General features: G+C 38.8%; 1 protein-coding gene across 3 annotated transcripts in view; it reads right to left on the bottom strand.

Annotated features, from left to right (window-relative positions):
• Positions 1 to 328: 328 nt before the first annotated feature.
• Positions 329 to 18,887, bottom strand: part of LOC134638936 (EGF-like repeat and discoidin I-like domain-containing protein 3) — a 127,733-nt gene continuing 109,174 nt past the window's right edge. For all 3 annotated transcript variants that reach the window (XM_063489898.1, XM_063489899.1, XM_063489900.1), the window contains 2 exons: positions 16,247 to 16,402; positions 329 to 3,291 (listed from right to left, as the gene is read on the bottom strand). In XM_063489898.1, the coding sequence (XP_063345968.1) occupies positions 3,142 to 3,291; positions 16,247 to 16,402 (306 nt within the window). In that variant the 3' untranslated portion in view covers positions 329 to 3,141. The remainder of the gene's footprint in view (positions 3,292 to 16,246; positions 16,403 to 18,887) is intronic.

Below are 18,887 nucleotides of genomic sequence, written 5' to 3'. Positions count from 1 at the left end.
ATAACTCATTGTATGTGTGTGTCTTTGTGAAATAGCACACATACTGGGAAAAAAGGCTGTTGCGCTGTGGCTATAGAAAGAAGTTTGAAATTGAACTAATTTTGTAACAACAGTGAAACAGCAAAAGACTTATGATGCTAAAAAGAAAAAGAAAACACATAAAAAGCAAAGATAACTTTCTCTCTCTGAAATACTTGTGTGCTCCACTGTGTGGATGCTGCGTTCCCAGCCTTTAGAAAGGTGGGAAACTTTTTTTTAACGCTATTATGTTTCCTACTAAAGTAATATCAATGGCATCAAAGATTTAAAAAAACACAAAGCAAACGTATCATTTTCACAGATATGTTTTTATTTGTCAAACTGAAAGAACTTTTTGTTTTGAAGCAATGTCTTTTTTTTTTTCACTGTACAGAGTTTTAGATTCTCCTCTGCAGGCTTGAACCTAACTATTATTATGATGGGTACATTTTCTAGATAGTGGGTGACACTGAGATTGAGGAAGTAAGAAATAATATGTGAACAGTTGACACTGAAATACAAAGACATGATGAGTTTCTATTTTTTTCCCCGTTTGGACCCGTGAGATGCTTCAGTTTTACAATGCACAAGACAACTGATGGTGAATACAAAGTAAAGGCTATTAGATCTTTATGATATGCAAGAACACAATGTGCCTGTGGACATCCTTGTTGTACTGTACGGTTCAAATCATCATGCAAAATTCCACAAAGCTTTGCAGCAGACCTGCTTTGTCATAAATGCTCACGACAAATTAACTACAAAGACAAACTGGAGCAGATCTTGGAAATACTTGATACTTGTCGATAAAGAATCACAGCGAATATGTAAAATATACAAGAGATACTCGTATACTTATGTGTGTCCTGTGTTCATGAACCTATGAAGTGTCAATGGAGTCACCAGTTCACTCCAAGGACAAAGAAAAAGAAACACATAGGTAATGTACAGCAGTCTTTCGGTGTTACTTACACAAATACGTAACACTTAAATAACATCTTAACACACATCAGGTCCATTGTAGCATACTGTATCATATCACACTGCCATTTACCAAACCTACACTACTGCCTATGCTTGGTTGTTAGGTAACTTTATTGTTAGGTTTTGTTTTTTAATTTCAGACTTTTTACCTTTTGTCTAGAAGCATTCATGATGTTTTTCTGTACTTTTCATCATTTCGCATTGCAGAATTAAGTTAAAAATAATGTTAGAGGATTTTTATTTTTATTCATTCATGCCATCAAAATATCTGTTAAAGGCTGATGCAGTTATTTCAGTACAGAATTCCTGTAAATTTCTCACTTTCTTTTTCAGAACTAGATTCTGAAAATATAAAATGAAGGGTTTGTTATGGGCCTGAAAGCTGACAAGGCTCAAGTGAAACATGAAGTATAAAAGTGGAAGTGGCTCCTTTTGGATTTTATTGTTGCACTAGAGAGCTTTGGAAAAACTAGCCAATAGTGGAAAACCCTTGAGCAATCCAGGTCCGATACAGGCCCACAAGCTCTGACACTACTACAATACCTCAGGATTTGTTTGCTTCCATTTATTTAACTGGCTAAACATTGCTGTTCATTTACTGCAGATGTAGCCAACAAGAGAAGCCATACAGTAAAAACTGCAAGTCTTTAAATATGTCTAGCAACCTGCAACCATTTGAACATGCAGAGAGCAACAGTGGAAACACATATAAGCATTTTAATATTTTATTCCTATACTTTAATCCAGCATTTTAATAAAAGCTTATTATTCCATTTTCATAATTAATTTAGAGCTCTGTTCTGTCACTCTGGTCATTGTAGGTCTGAGATGATAATAGTAATATGAGCAATTTTCCTGTCTTTTGAAAATGAGGAAATTAATTAAAGGTTTTCACTTATCAAGTCAAAGAAATTAAGGATATTTAGAAACTGCTTTCAGCATTTGAGTTATGAATATATGGATGATTTGAATAATTGCTTTCACTCATGTGGTATTTTCTTTAAATAATAACACAGAAATCTTCAACTAGGAGGCCAAAAATATGCGCTGTGGGTTAATATGGATAACATCTATCCTGAGCTTTTTTAATTGATTTGACTTAGATCTCCAAGACAACACGAGGACATTAAACACATTTTATGAATCTAACAGCTGAGATTGAAAAACCAAACAAAATAAAATAAATACAAAATGGCACACAAACAATAATAGCAAATAATCTTACATCTAGCAATAATCGAATGTTAAAAAAAAATGTGAGCTAACATTTCAACTATATATAACCTTATAAGCCTCAGTGTCAGTGCTGCAGTACCACTTTAAACTGCAGCGCTTGCTTTTTGTCTCACATATCAGTCATCTTTATTAAGCTTTTGCAGTGTGTTGTAATGTTTCAGAACTATTTAAAAATGCACATAAAAATAGGTCTCTAAATCAAATCCATTTGCTTTCAGGGCTGGAGGTTTTAAATGATTTCTCATAATATATATTTATAGTTCACGCACCATGCAATTTCTTAGTCTTTTACATATAATACAAGAGCTTTAGCAGTGTTTTGATTGATGCTGTAATGCCAGTGTCCATTAGGGAAAAGGCATGGCTTGAGGAGGTGCTGTATTCAAAGTAAAAACACATTTGATGATGAGATAACATGTCATCTACATGATAATTTAGACAGTTTAGTTATGGCATGAAGCTGGTTAATCATGTCCAATGAAGCACAACAGACAGATTTCACACATTTGTTAAAAAGTGACACTGTACAATAGCTTCTATGGCAACAAGTTAAAACCACAGGGAGACTCCCTTTTCTGACACCACCCCCAAACCCACCCCTCCCATATATATATATTATAGAAGTTCATTCCAAACAGGATGGCAAATCTTGAGAGGAATAAAAAGACAAAGATCACGCTTTAAATAGGAAAAACAAAAGGACAAACAGGGGCAGGGGCAGGTTTTAAATCATTGTACAAAAGAACAAACAGCAACCCATCACAACCAACGCATACTCTTGAAAAATCCATTGGAAATCAATTTCTTTTTACAGGTTGCACAGTTTATTTCTGAAGTACTTTGTGAGACACTCCAGTATGCCAAGGGACAAGGGGCGATGGGCAGAAAGATGAAGGAAAGGGTTTACTCTTCCTCTGTGCATCCGAGTATTTCTACACGCAAAGTGATCCTGCCGTACCACGACCAGGGAAGGATCCGAATGAACCGAGCGTAGATAGGTGGGTCTATCACGTTCTTTCTGTGCGTGTCGTTGTCAAAGTTCCCTTGGAATACCTGGAAAAATGACAACATGAATGGCTGTTAATGGTTAGTTCTTAGAACAGTGAAGTCTTTCTGTGGTTTGGTTGGTTATTTGACTCGATTGTTTCTGCAAAAACAAATCACCAGGGAAAGAATTGAAATGCAATATTCATGTCCAATATTCTAGCCACATGCTTCAACGTGCGTCATGTGTGAAGACAAAGAGAGAAATCACGCACACATACAACCAAAAGTATTTTTGGTAGGCGGTTGCAAAACATTCTTGGTGCATTTCTCATTTGATTTCTACAGACTGTTACCTTGAAGACCTCATGCTTGAACTGGTAATGAATGAAGTGCAGCCAATAAGAATTTCAATACAAACATGACCAGAAAGAGAACATTCCCACAACTCGGTCCTATTCGTGGTAATTTTCTTTTATGCACTATGCATGTGAACACATCAACAGTTTCCCCCCTGGGGAAGATTGCGCATTGTTAGAGTGGCACAGCTGGAAGTGCCACCTTCATAATTAGTCAAAAACATCAGCTGCTGTTTCTCCTCCTTACTGAATTTTGTTAAGTAACCTGCACCTCAGGCTTGTTGGTGTTGTTTTCCTTCAGTTTTGCCACACAGTCTTGAATTCTTCACTTTGGCTTTGGCATAATGTTATTTAAAAAAAAGCCCTGCAGTTTTCTTCAATATTGGCTCCATAAAAGTCATTACATGTTGTGCTAGAGAATAATATGCATTCTGATAGATATTAATGAACACGCCTACTCCTCATATAGTCACCATCATTCATACGGCAGTGTGCAAAAGTCTTAAACTACCCCTGATTACTTCTTGTAATTTTTTTAAAGTGGTCTTTAAAAAATACACATTTCATTGAATTTAAAATTCCAAAGAGAACTTAGTTTCTGCAGCCAGCGGTGCTGGGGATTTTGTTAACATTGATAGAAACGCAAAGTTTTGGTTACAGTTGTTGATACATCAATAGAGCTGCATATCTCTTTTGAACTATGTTTCAGATTAGGTTTTGTATACCAGAGATGATAAAAACATGGATTATTGTTTTAATGTACAAAGTGGAGACCATGTCACTCTAGTTTTGGGAAAATATAATTTCATAGAGATTCACTGAAAATTAAGAACTTTAAGATGAACCATAAATAAACAGGTCAGTGACTGACCAGCTATTACAAACAACTATAATTGTCACACTGGTATGCATGCTCTGTTGTTAATTATTACAAGCTTTGGTGTGTGTTTAATAGACGGTACAATGAAGTATATTAAGGAGAAATGTATCTACAGGGAGTGCTTCATTGAAGAATATGATCATTTCAATTAAACAGATATGATTATGCCTGTGTAATTGGGATGAAATGGGATTCGGTGTTGTGTGGAATGAAAAAATCAGTGGGCTAAATCCAAGCAGGTGCTAGAAATGGGGCTTCACATCTTTTGAGTAAATACTCATCTAATCCCCTTTCAAATATTCATAGTGGCATTAAGAATTTTGGAAAAAAAAACAGTTCAGACTGTGCGATTCAACCAAATATTCACAGACTGTACAGTGTTTTCTAAAATACCAGGCCAGAGAGGAGATTTGAAGATTTAAGTATTAAGCACCAGCTTCGGCTTTGTATAAAAGTCCTCTGCACATCCAAATGTCCTCATCAAACATAAGCGCAGAATTGTTTTCTAGTAAATCGGGTAAAATAATCTTATATGACAAGGACGAAAAGCCGATTGTTTTAGGCAAGCCAGTATAACTTTGAATAGGACAAATTATGCATAAAAAAACATGAGGCAAAGTGCTTTCTTGTTCACCGGTATAGTGGCAACATGAGAAAATAACTGTGCAATCAAAGTACACAATATAAATTACGCATTCAACACAGAGAACGAATGCGAATCATTGTCATATTAGGCATGGGGGAACTGTCGCTTCGAAACCATTATGTATAAAGTCTAAGATTGTCAAGTCAACTGGGAACCGTAACGAGGATCCCAACAGATGCGACTCAAATGCATGACTCACTCTCAGACAGCTTGAATAAGAAGGTCTTTACTTGCAACAAAGTTTGCTACACAGTCCAAATAAATCTGGCTGTATCCCACCCAAAAAAAGTGCTACACAACAGCAGTATCAATAACACAACAGTAAAATCTAATGACTACAAGGAGAATGTGAGGAGAAACAGCTGGAATGTGAGACACAAAAACACTGAGTTTAGCTGGCACAGGGGAAAAGGAAGAAAGAAGAAGAGGGTTACTGGATACAGTTGATACTAATGAGGGCAGGGGGATCTGATCAAATGGGCAGAAAATACGTGAGAGTGAAAATGAAATAAAGAAAATGAGGTAAGTATTGTCAGATCAAAGAAAATTGCAATGGGAACTGTACAATGTAAAAACTCTGAATCTTTCTTTTTTCCAAATAGCACAACTCAAAAATTTGATAATCATGACAAACAAATGCAAGCAAAAGAGGACATCCCACAGAACTAAATGTGAAAAGTTGAAAAGCTGAAATTTATTTATTGTTGTTTTCTTACATTTCGATAAATACTCAGTTTATCCATCTAAAGCATTTTTTAGAAGTAGTTACTGTCAAAGAAAATGCAACAAAAGGTTTAGGCTACTATTAATTATACATAATTATATAGCATCTGCACTAACAATGTTTAACGAGGTATGCTATTCTTATTTTCATCACCTCAGTTTATTTCTCGGACGCTGCTAGAGGAGCTTTGCATTCAAAGTTCATGCAATACAATATTGCATGAACGATATTCATGCAATATTGCATGAAAGATACTATACTGCTCAAATTACAGAGAAAGCTATTGTATAAATCATGGCTTAAAAATATCAGATACTCTCATGACTCACTTGGTATCCATTTACAGATGGACATATAAGACATTATGGTCTGCAATCAATGCACAATGGCGTGACAATCAAACCTCTTATTTCTCTTCCAACCAGGTGCGTTTCGATTAACCCGTCTCTGACTAATTCTTTATTTAGCATGTCTGCCCCTATGGTTTTCATGTTCTGGCTCCTGTGTGAGTTACTCTTACTGGGAACATAAGCTGAAGGTGACAGGTGTACTCTTTCATTACTTTCCTTATTTCACACATGTAATACAAACGATTTTGGGTCACCTTTTCATTCTACATTCTTTTTTATCATTTTCCTCCTTCAGTGAAACCCATTCTCTTCCCCTCTATTTCTCATCTATATTGTAGCACAGAGCTTAGACTGTAGTCAGACAAGGTTTGTATCTGGTGCAAACAACATCACATGGCATCCTGCTCTCTGTCAGTTTCCCAGTCTTTTCCCTCTCTTTGTTCTGCTGTTTTTGAGTGCTTACAAAAAATAAAAGCATTATATTTTAGGTTTCCTTTTCTATATTGTTCCGTGCTTCAATGTGTAACAGATTTACACAATTTCTGTCTAATGAGTCAATCACATAAGTCATTTTCCATCTGCATCCGAATTTAATCACTTATTTTGCTTTTTCAGGATGATAATGATCCAAGAGTTGTACAATAACACATTTTTATGATTCCTCTGGTTTTCAACAAGAAGACTAAACAAGATTAAACATATGTGAATTTTATAGAGCATTTGGAATGAACTTTTCCTGAACTCTGTTCCCATCTTGCCTCTCGGTCGTTGCCTTTCAGTTAGGAGAAACAAAAATATACTGTCAGAAAAGAGAGTACGCAACAGCTTAGGGTTGTATTTTGGTACCAGATACATTTATGAAGAAATACTTCACATTCTGGTCTTTGTTAGTGACTGTACAGTCCATAGTCAACACAAGCATCAAGACATCAGACGGACCAACCTTATTACTTAGGAATGAACTTGACTGGTGTAATTTGGTACGTGCTCTTGCATAGAAGTGTCCCATTTATTTCAGGAGGTTTAATGTTACATTTTCTGTGGTATTTGGCAATTATTGTTAATACTGTAGTACAACAAATGTGTTTCACAGAATAAATGCATAAAACGAGTATTGATCAACAGTGCTGATTCTTCAAGAATAACATTTCTAAACCATTCTGTGGGCATTTCTTTCAACTTTTTTAGTATTTGACAACATTATTTCAACCTGAGAAATGTGTCACATGCAGGACTCTCACTGTGACTTTAGGTAGCACGTTATAAAAGGCAGAAGAGGGAGGCCATAAAGCCAGCAGCTGATCGAAATATGACAGAGATGTCTGCCAGACTGTCCAGGGACATGCCAGGTCACACACAATGTATATAAATCTACTCTTTGGAACAGGGTATGTGAAGAATCGCAATAAAAGGACAAATAATGTGTGGAGGAAAACAAAAAAAAGATGGGGGATGGGAAGGTGTTGAAGATTTCCTCCACATCAACAGGATAATGGCAAACACCCTCCAGTGTTTAAAGTCATTCAGAGACAGGAAAGATATAAAGATGCAATTTTGAATCACTTGGCATAGTTAAACACATCTAAAACTGATGTAAAAGACTGATGCAAACTAAAGGAAAGCTGGATCATTTCTCAAGAGCAAGAAAAGGAAGTCTTTGAAAAATGTGCAAACATCATGTTGTCATTAAGTTTGCATATTGTAAACACACATAAAGATTCAGATTTCCAAATTCCAGTTATTTAACAGGTTTTATGATTTTTTTTTTCTATGCTGATCAGTTTGTCTAACATAGAAAATTTTGCATAAAAATGTACATAACTTGCAATTTTACTCCCAGGCCCGGGGAGGGTGCCCGGAGGTGAGCTCTTGGTGGCCAGACCTTAGTTCACGGGGCCTGGCCGGGCACAGCCCGAGAAAGGGAGACAGGCCCACCCTCCTGTAGGTCCACCACGCACAGAAGGCGCTACAGGGGTCCGGTGCAGTGTGTGCTGGGCAGCGCCCAGGGGTGGACACCCTGGAGGACAACTTCCCGGGTCCCGACACTAGCGACTGGGGCACTGAACGTCACCTCTCTGGTGGGGAAACAGCCTGAGCTAGTGCGTGAGGCTGAGAGGTACCGACTAGATATTTGATCCTTATACAACTGTTGCAAGCGCTTGGTCCGCACAGCCGGCAATACGTTGGACTCTTTGTTACCCATTCTGTTCATAATTTTTATGGACAGACTTTCTAGGCATAGCCAAGTGGCGGAAGACTTCCACTTAGGTGGTCTAAGAATCTCTGCCTTCGCAGATGATGTGGTTTTGTTGGCTTCATCAGGCGGTGGCCTCTCCACCTCATTCGCAGCCGAGTGTGAAGCTTTGAGAATGAGAATCAGCACCTCCAAGTCTGAGGCCATGGTTCTCAGGTGGAAAAGGGTTTAGTGCCCATTCCAGTTCATAGACGAGTTCCTATCCCAAATGGAGGAGTTTAAGTACCTCGGGATCATATTCTAGAGTGAGGGGAGAAGGGAGCGGGAGATCAAACAACAATCCTGCGGCTGCAGTGATGCACACGCTGTACTGGTCCGTCGCGGTGAGGAGAAAGCTGATCGTAAAAGCGAAGCTCTTGATTTACTGGTCAATCTACATCCCTACCCTCGCCTATGGTCACGAGCTTTGGGTACTGACCGCTAACGGCAGAAAAGAGCTTTTTCCGAACGGTGGCTGGCCTCTTCCTTAGAGATAAGGTGAGGAGTTCGGAGCAGAGCTTCTACTCCTCCACATTGAAAAGGGCCAGTAGAAGTGGTTAGGGCCCCCTGGGCGCCTCCTGGGTGAGGTGAGGTGAAATGAGGTGAGGTAAGGTAAGGTGTTCTGGACATGCCCCGGGGCAGACCCAGGACACGCTGGAGAGATTATATTATATTATACATATATATATATTATATTATATCTCTCTGTTGGCCTGGGGACACCTTGGTGTTCCCTGGGCCAAGCTGGAGGAGTTGGCCAAAGAGAGGGAGGTCTGGACTTTTCTGCTTGGGCTCCTGCTTCTACGACCTGACCCGGATAAACAGAAGAAAATGGATGGATAGATGGATATGATTCCACAGCAAAACAGTGAAAGGCATTGTTTAAAAAAATTAAGCCAGTTTCAAGCATCTTTGGAGTTTTGTTGTTAATAAAAGATTACTAAATATACAATCTGTAATTACTTATTATTACTGCCTTTGTTCTTACTTTTGTCCAGTGACAGCTAAGATGGACTGCAGGCGTGCAATGACCCTGAATTTAATAAATGGTTAAGAAAATGGATATTTGGATGGATGGATGGATGGACAGATTGATCGATATGCTTTGTACTTGAGTTAGAACAGTGGCAGAACCTGTTATTACTGTAACTGGAATTAGAATCTATTAAGCAGAAGACTAATGACAGTTTTTATTTGTTTTCTAAGGGAAGAAGAAGAAAACAAACTATGCGTAGCTGAGTATAAACAAGCCCAACCTGCCATGCGTGACTTGCAGAAGTGACAGTGACAATAAAGGAGTTGGCAACTGACAGGTGAAGCCAAGTGTTAATAATTGTGCCACGGATAACTGAAACACTTAACAATGTGGCAGTGTTTTATTCTAAACTGTAAGTTTATTTGAACTGCTGCCAAATTCACAAAGCTGTGTTGATAACTCTGAAGAAAAGGAGACACTGAATCAGGTGGTGTTTTTGCATGTATTACTTTTCTTGGAATAGTAAACTTAGTCAAATATGCTGAAGCTAGTTGCATCTACCTTCACACTAAACAAAGACATTATGCAGCAGTGAAGGCATAATGACAAAGAGCACATGTCACTATGCGTGTATTCAGAGTGACACAGCAGCCACAACTGCTCCTAACTATTGATTTTCCTGACAGTCAGAAGCATTATGAGGTGGGGCCCTATGCGACTCTAGAGCTGCAACTCAGCCCATACTACATTATTTAAACCTGCTGCACAGGTCAAGGAATCAGGTCGCTCAGATCTCTTTGCTCTCTAACCCCTTGTTGCCCAGAGCCGCCTGCGGTAAAACCAGGAAAACTCACGTACGTCTTCAGTGAAAGGTCAAAAGCATCATGCGAGCTGAGAAAGAGGCAGTCACGCTGCATCAAACTGAAATGCACACCGAGACCAGTCTTTGAGGGGGTCGGCAATACGTTACCTAGTTATGTGTTTTTGTAATCCTGAGGTGCACAGTTGACCGCAGCTACTAAATACTACTACCATGGGTTCATTTTAGGATGTCGGTATTCAAACCCATCTAGTATTCAGTTACCCTCTGACCTGAAGGGAATTGAAGGCTCTGATGACTAATTAACCCATGTCACCTGAGTAAAACACTATTAAACATAAATCAATTACTTTTGTGCTTGATTGAACCCATCGACGGACTGTTTCAATACTGACACCAATGCAAGAGCGGTGGTGCAGGACAAGGTAACATAGTGACCCAGGTGCGGAAAGGGAATCCAGCTTAGCCGATATGTAGGATTATGGGATGTGTCTCAGTGTAATTATGTTTAAACAATGGACTTTGCTCTTACTTGTCTCAGTTACAAGTGCAGTACAGCGGTATGTGGGATTGGTGTGCAAAGAAAAGGCAAACAGGGCACTCTATAGATTTTGTAGAGGGATACTGTTGTGCGTGCACCGCTGGGCCCTGCTTTGACAACATCTGTATTCTGACAGAGTCTCCTCTCTCAATCTAGATCTAACTGCCTGCAGCCTCTGCCACACAGGAGCTGGAGGGGGGAGCTGAGAAGAATACTTACAAGCCTCTACCACTGTGTTGGAAATAGGCAAACACACATACACGGACATACACACACACAAACTTTCACAGTATATCCCTGCCAAGTCAAGCATTGTGGTGTGGCAGGAGGAGCCTCGGGAGTCTAACAGCCAAATGTGTCCTCTAGCATTAATGGCTGCTTCGGCTGACTGAAGGGGGAAAACACCTTGAAGAATCATACATCTGAACAGCCACTTGGCTCCAGCAAGGGACAAACTGATTGACATTTGCTGAAGTCTTGCAAAACACACCCGCCCTCTAATACAGAGCACACATGCTCGGAGTGACTGTATAGTCTTAGTTCTTCTCTGAATTATACAGCAATAACAACACAGAAGAGAACAAAAAAATGTGGAGCTGAAACTAGACTTAAAAATAAATGTATCACTCTCTTGAGATACAACCAGTATTTTTCCTTCTTTCACGTTCTAACTCAGATGACGCTTAGAAAACATTCATTCCAAGGTATTGAAATTGTCTGAGTATAAATCATGGTGAGCATGCCTGGCCCTTAGCCAAAGACCACCACGAGTGTTATAAACTCCTCAAGCAAAGAATATGACCTGTAGAAATGGAAAATTATTTCCAGGGATCTGCTACTTCACTGGATCCCCAGCAAAGATAAGGGGATAAACTGAGAGCAGCTGTTGGTGTCAACAAAGCGCTGCTTTTGATCTATCGTGTATCAGAGACAAACAAAAATGGAAGCTCTTTTCTAAGACTGTAACTCCCCTCGTGGTTGCATGCCTCCATCAATGGGCCACATTGCAATTTAAGTCAGTGTTTCCATTTTGCTCGGTGATGGGAGTGATTCCTCATTTGAGGTTATGTTTTGCTGTGTATGTACTGTAATAGTGTATAGTTACAGAGAGGAAGACTTTTCATCTTCTCATGGTTTGGCCAAATATTTTGATTTGGAAAGACAACGTGTTGATAGATGTTAATGTTTCAAATATGGATCTTGCTGAAAAGAAGCAGGAAGTTATAATTCTTGAATGCTTCACAAACATCTTCAACCCAGTAGCACACTTGCACGATTTTTTTTTTTATTATTGAATGTTACACAGAGGTGATCTTTGACCTGCTGATGCTCCAAGTGAGCAGTAGTGCCAAATTCAAAATAAAATTCTCAAGGTGTTTCAAAAATATGTTGACAAAAAAGAAAAAGAAAAAAGACAGGACACTACCTCAACTTAATGCCTGCTACAGGCACCGGTAACCTCTTCAAACTGCTCAGAAACAGTTTCTCCAAGAAAGCCTGAAAATATTTGTGCACAAACTACAGAGTATGCCCCACAGCTGGGCTATGATACAAAGCATGACAGAAAACTAGTAACTAAAGGATGTTAAGCTCAGTGTCGTCTTATTGTACTATTGGTTTAAAAACTCACTTATAGATGTATATACTGGAATACAGATTTTGAATCCAAAAATTCCAGTCTGCCTTCAGATATTAAAGTGCTCATATTATGCCTTGTGAGGTTTTATTTGTCTGTTATACCTTCTTTATTCATGTAAAGAATTCCATGCTGTTCTCTCCCAGGAAACACGGTACTTGTCTTCATCATTAAGTAAGACAATGGCATAATACTTACCTAGTTCCTTTGGTACACTCTCAAACAGCTGCCTCAACTAAATCCACATGCAGCCACATGCCATGCAGCCCACTATCAATTCCTCGCTAGAGTAACTTCTGCTAATTCTTACTCGAAAATATCTCAGCTATGAACAAAGCACACCAAATGTTCTGCTGCTGGCTGCAACGGTGAACACAAGAGTCTTCATGCTCTCACAACTTCTGAGCTGTTTTATTTCTGATGGCAATGTTGCAGCAGTAATAAGGCAATCGCCATGTGTTTAATGGTAGAATGGCGCAAAGCTATGCACTAGCCACTCTATTTTAATAGAGGTGAATTTCCAGTGACAATATTCACAATTTTCTGTTTTTGTCATACAGTAAACAGAGCATAAAATAGAGACATACAACGTACATACAACGTTTACAGTAGTCTAACACATTAAGACTACTGTAAACCTGCCACTTGGCATATTTTTCAACCTCTGCTCTGTGCTGACAAAATGACCATTTACATAATGTGCCGTGATTTACACTTAAAAACTTACACTTAAAACGACTTGTTTTCTGTTAGCAGAAACTAACCTGAGTTAAGGTGGTGAAGCACTTCACCAAAGCTGCCTGACCATAGACAGCACAAAAGATGGACCCATTCTGAGGCCTTGAGTTAAGCTGTTTCAAGCCGTCGCCGTCTTGGTATTTTCAAACTGACTTGCTAAAGCACAATTCAGTATCCAGTGAGCACATCTCGAAAAATCTTCCTTTTTGACACCAAAATGTAATAAATAGACTTAATGCTTTATATTTATACAGTATAACATGAAATGAGCTACTTTGACTATAAACCCATCAGCAAAATGTCAACAGCTCCTCGCAGAGGGCCTTCTATAGCAGCGGTCCCCAACCCCCGGGCCTCGGACCGGTACCGGTCCGTGAGTCGTTTGGTACCAGAGTTGAGGCTCAGGTGTGAAATGTATGGTTTTCAGCGTTTTTATCGGTTTTCAGCGTTATTTTGTTATCGTTTTTATCATTAACTCGGTTTTCCTGGGTCTTTTCACGTGTGTTATAAATAAATCTTCTTTTTTTCGGTACCGGTACTAGTTTTATTTTGTTGTATTTATCCGCGACACCTTAAAGGCCGGTCCGTGAAAATATTGTCGGGCATAAACCGGTCCGTGGCGCAAAAAAGGTTGGGGACCGCTGTTCTATAGGACAGCTCTCACCTCCTGATGGTCGTTAGAAAAACTGCAGGTTTAAGGCAGTTATGCATTAGCTTCATTTTTTCAGACCTGGAAACTAGGCCCATCTTTTATACTGTCTATGTGTCTGACTTTCTTCATGCCCACTGACCAATCAGAGGAGGATGGACTTTTTGGGAGGTGGCCAATAAATGAGCTAAAACAGAATGATTCAAACACAGATGTGATGAAGATAAGTGATGATGTTTTGCATCGTCAAACTAATTTTGATACTAGACAAAGACAATGTGGCTAAATACAAAATGCAGTTTAAATGATTAGTTCATTAATTTACAGGAAAAAAATTATTTAAACTTACCTAGCCAGTTGTAAAAAAAAAAAGCTATTGGCCCCTGAACCTAACAACTGGCTGTGTCAACCCTTGGAAGCAAGAGCTACAATCAAGCATTTGTGATAACTGGCAATGAGTCTTTCCCATCACTGTGGAGGAATTATGGCCCACTCTTCTTTGCAGAATTGTTTTAATTCAACCACACTGGAGGGCTTTCCTGCATGAATGGCCTGTTTAACGTCATATAGAAACATCTCAATTGGATTAAAGTCTGAACTTTGATTAGATCACTGCTAAACCTAATTTTGTGGTGGCAGTGGCAGTGGCGGTGGTGGTGGTGGTGGTGGTGGTGGTGGTGGGGGGGGGGGGGGGGGGGGACTTGCTGGTGTGCTTTGGATCACTATCCTGCTGCATAACCCAAGTTATGCAGGAAATGAACTGATACCTAATTTCTTTGCAGTGCAGAATTCATGGCTCTATCAATCCCGACAAGTCTTCCATTTCCTGAAGTGACAAAGCAGCCCCAGACCATCAGACTATGATGTTCTTTTTATAAAATGCTGCGTTAGTTTTACACCAGATGCAACAAGACTCAAACTTTCCAAAAAGTTCAGCTTTTGTCTCATCAGTCCACAGAATCATTTCATTATGTTTTTAGATCAAAGATGTTTTTGGTAAATGTGAGATGAGCGTTTGCGTTAGTTTAAGTCAGCAGTGGTTTTCTCTTTAAACTCTCCCATGAATGCCATTTTTGCCCAGTCTTTTTCTCACTGTTGAATCATGAACGCCGACCTTAACTGAGACAAGTGAAGCTTGCAGTTCTTTAGATGTTGTTCTGGGTTCTTTTGTGACCTCCTGGATGAGTCATCGATGCGCTCTTGGAGTAATTTTGGTAGGCCGGCCACTCCTCGGAAAGTTCACCACTGTTTTAACTTTTCTCCATTTTTGGATAATGACTCTCACTGTGGTTCGCTGGAGTCCCAAAGTCTTCGAAATTGCTTTGTAACCATTTCCAGACTGATAGATGTCAGTGAATTTATTTCTCAGCTGTTTCTTTAGATCATGGCATGATATGTTTCTTTTTCAGGCCTGGATGTGGTTAATGACATGGAACTTAGCTAAGCAAAAACATGGTTAATCACAGTTAATTCATGATTTATCAAAGAGGGACAATTACTTGCTTGCATAGAGGCAGATTGGTTTCTCCTTTATAAATGAAATCATCATTTGAAATCTGCATTTTGCAATTACTCCAGTTATCTTTGTCTAATATCAAAATTAGTTCGATGATGTGAAATGTGTGATAAATATGCATAAAAATAATAACTAAGGTAGGGCTGTTCTGATAAAACCGAATTCACAAATTTTAACAGCTTTAACAGAGTCAGTTATTTATTAATACAAATGTCATCTCCAGTTGAAAACTATTTTAACTATTGTAACTATTTTAAAATGTTAAATATTTTAAAATTATCTACAAAGCCTAAATGGATTTAAGTTAGACTGGAGAATAAACAAAGTATACAGTAAATTATCCCAAAGCTGTTTCATGCTAAGCGTATTTGGCTTCCTGAATTCGACACATCAGCATTGGATGAATCAGAATGAAGAGGTAGGCCTTATCTTTCAATAACACAGCAAGATCGAAAAGTAAACACAGCCTCTCTTGCAATCAGTATCTGAAAGACAAGACGCTCCAGCTTTAGCTGTTAGCCTGTGTCTGCAGGTTCCCTGATATCAACAAAGAGCCCGCTGCAGCTCTGCACTGTCTCTGTTGTTGTTGGCGATTGGAATGGACATTTGTACTCTGCTGAAGGACCGTAAACAAGATTTTCAGCATAGCACCGGCCTGGCCAGGTTGACAGGGTGGTCTTATCTGATCTCAAACCAGAGAAAGGCAATAGGACAGACCAGGACAGCTCAGTTTGAGACGCTGATAAGAAGATGCTAAGAGGAAATGGAAAGGAGAAACAGACAGCTTCCAAGATGGACATTTTAACAATTTAATACCTTATAACACATTTACACATCTTTTTGATATTTGCTACGTTTTTGTCTGCTTCAGGTTTATTTGGCTGAGTGTGACCCTTCGTTCAAATAAAATAAAATAAAAACCACTCAAATCAATATGTAGTGTAAAAGCAACTTACCTTGTCCTTCCCTTGCTTCTCATCTTGATATACATTCCACTGCTCTCCATCATTACTGAAAGCGACTTTATATGAACCAACAAACTGGACATGGCCGAAGTCTTTCGCTCCCTGGGTGATGATACCTGTCACCTTGGTTGGCACAAGCAAGTCCACCTGAGAGGAGCAAAGACCAAGGAGGGATGGGAGCAGAGAGAAGGAGAGACAAAACCAGAATGATAAATTCGATTGCTCAACAAACTCAGGTAGCAAAGTGTCAGATATGCTAAGTTTTCAGGATTAAGTCAGCATTTTTCCTTTCGATTTTATCTGAGGATTTACTGAATAAAGACACCGGGCGCCAGTCAAGTCAGTTTCAATTATTCACAGAATATTGAACAACAAGGCTAAGTCCACAATCTCGCCTCAGCAAAACAGAAATTGCATGCTGCAGCAGCTTCTGAGACCCACACTGCTCCATTTGGGTTAATTTTTAATAGGTTCTCATTTGTTGCAAACAATTTACTGCGCAAGGGTTCCAGGCAGTAAATACACAAACTGTTACATTTATAGGCTTTTTAATGTTCAATTATGCTTTATTATATTGAAAAGTACATAACACTGTTGGGCTGAAACAAAAAATGAAGTTAAGAAGAATCTCAGGATACAGGCAACACTTTGGACCAAGGAGATGATAATCAAGCTTTTTTGGGGTGAGATTTTACCACCATGATAATTATGTTAAATAAATATTGCATCCATTAAGTGAAAGGGATTGAAAGTAATTTTTAATATAGTCCTCAGCAAAGCCATGCATACCTTTATTAGGTTTAAGTGCAGTATTACTAAATAAATAGTTTGTTTTTTCTCAGGAATCAGTGGGTGTGTAATGTGAGACCCTTTTAACACAATGAAAACCTGAAAACTCTGTAGAACAGCAGAAAAAGTTTATTGTTCTTGTTATTTAACATGCAATTCACACATTTTTTTTATAAAAAGGAAATTTTGTTTTTCCATCTTTCATTTTTAAATGAGGACATTTTATATTAGATAAACAGCAAACTAACATAATAACAACACTGCGTAGGTGATATCAAAGAAGCTGCTTTAGGCTGATCCCCCCTTTACACAAAATAGCTCAAATTTAACAGTAAAGCTGTCCTACTTAGCACATACATCAACGTGGCACCAATTTGCTATGAATAGAGGATGAAATACTGGGTTCGACTTGGCATTTTGCTGTGCCATAGATAGTTGCAAAATTTAGAGGCGCAGCGAGCGCATGAGAGAAATCTAAGTATGCAGAGTTGTTTCTTTTGCTGAATATGCTGTACACAACGCCAAGACAACCATGCATCACACTAATTGGCCTGGTCACAGGCCAACTTATACTGTGTCACACTGTTCTGATAAAAAAAAAAAAACAATGGCCCCCTCGTAGATTAAACAAATAAGCAAACAAACTAGCGCATGAGGTATGGTTTAGTTTCACTCTGTCTCCTGGTTTTGACACATTGCAGAACCCTGCAGTGCAGCTTGGCACATCACAAAACACTTTCCAGTTGACTGCATTATCTGTTGTGACGAGTTAGGGAAAAAAAAAAAACTCTCTCACACACACACTCACACGCACACACACACACATGCAAACACACACACAAATGCAGGACACCGGAGGCTGACAGGTAGTTTGCAAAACCTAAGCCTTAATGACAAGCCAAAGGAATATAAAAATTCGGGAAGCTTGTTCAACAAAGTTCAAAGAAAACAAGTAAACCGAAAGCTAAATTTGCAAGGAACACAATAAAAAACCACTAGTGTCAAAATAGAGGAATGCAGCTTAGGATTACACACAAAGGCTGACACAACCAACAAGGGACTGGACTGTAAATGCACAGAAAACTATCAGGTAAGCAAGATGCAAATGAAGGAAAAAAAACCCAAACAACAGACAAAAAGAAAGTTTGGTAAAATAAAACTGAAAGAAATGACATGAATACGCAGAGGGGGAAAAGTTAGCTCTAAAGAAAGAGCAGGGAAGTGATCTTACAAAATCAAAATTACAATTAAACCCCAAACCCTGACAGTTTTGTCTTAGCGTTAATGCAAATGAGATGACAGCAAATCTTAGTACTGGGTATTACAGAGGCTTTAAATGATGACACTGTGCTGTGTGCTATGCTACATAAGCAGACACAGGTTTGGATTACAGTAAAGAAGTTTTTGTCTCCTTCCCTGTTTCTCATTTTTTTTGTTTCATTTGTTTGATCTTCAAACAAATTTTAATTACTAATAGTTTAATTAATAGTTGTGTGATGTGGCTGCTTGAGATCTGACGAGGATGGATCACCCTTATGTTGTGGTCTGGCTAACCCTAGACGGGCCATAACAATAATGCTTTCCCTTCGCAAATGAAATCATCACTTAAAACCTGAACCTTGTATTTACTCTGGTTATCTTTGTCCAATATTCAAATTTGTTTGACGATCTGAAACATTTGAGTGTAACAAATATGTAAAAAACAAAAAAATCAGGAAGGGGGCAAATAGTTTTTTACGGCGCTGAAGGTCCAAGGTAAAGGCCACACTATCTCTAAAGGGATTAACTCGGCCAACATATGTGAGATGATAAGCTATTGAAAGCAGAACAAAGGTTTGGGAGT

This window comes from Pelmatolapia mariae, linkage group LG12 (assembly GCF_036321145.2).
Source record: "Pelmatolapia mariae isolate MD_Pm_ZW linkage group LG12, Pm_UMD_F_2, whole genome shotgun sequence".
Lineage (NCBI taxonomy): Eukaryota > Metazoa > Chordata > Actinopteri > Cichliformes > Cichlidae > Pelmatolapia > Pelmatolapia mariae.
Note: the sequence above shows the minus strand (reverse complement) of the source record. Positions and strands in the feature narration are given on the sequence as shown.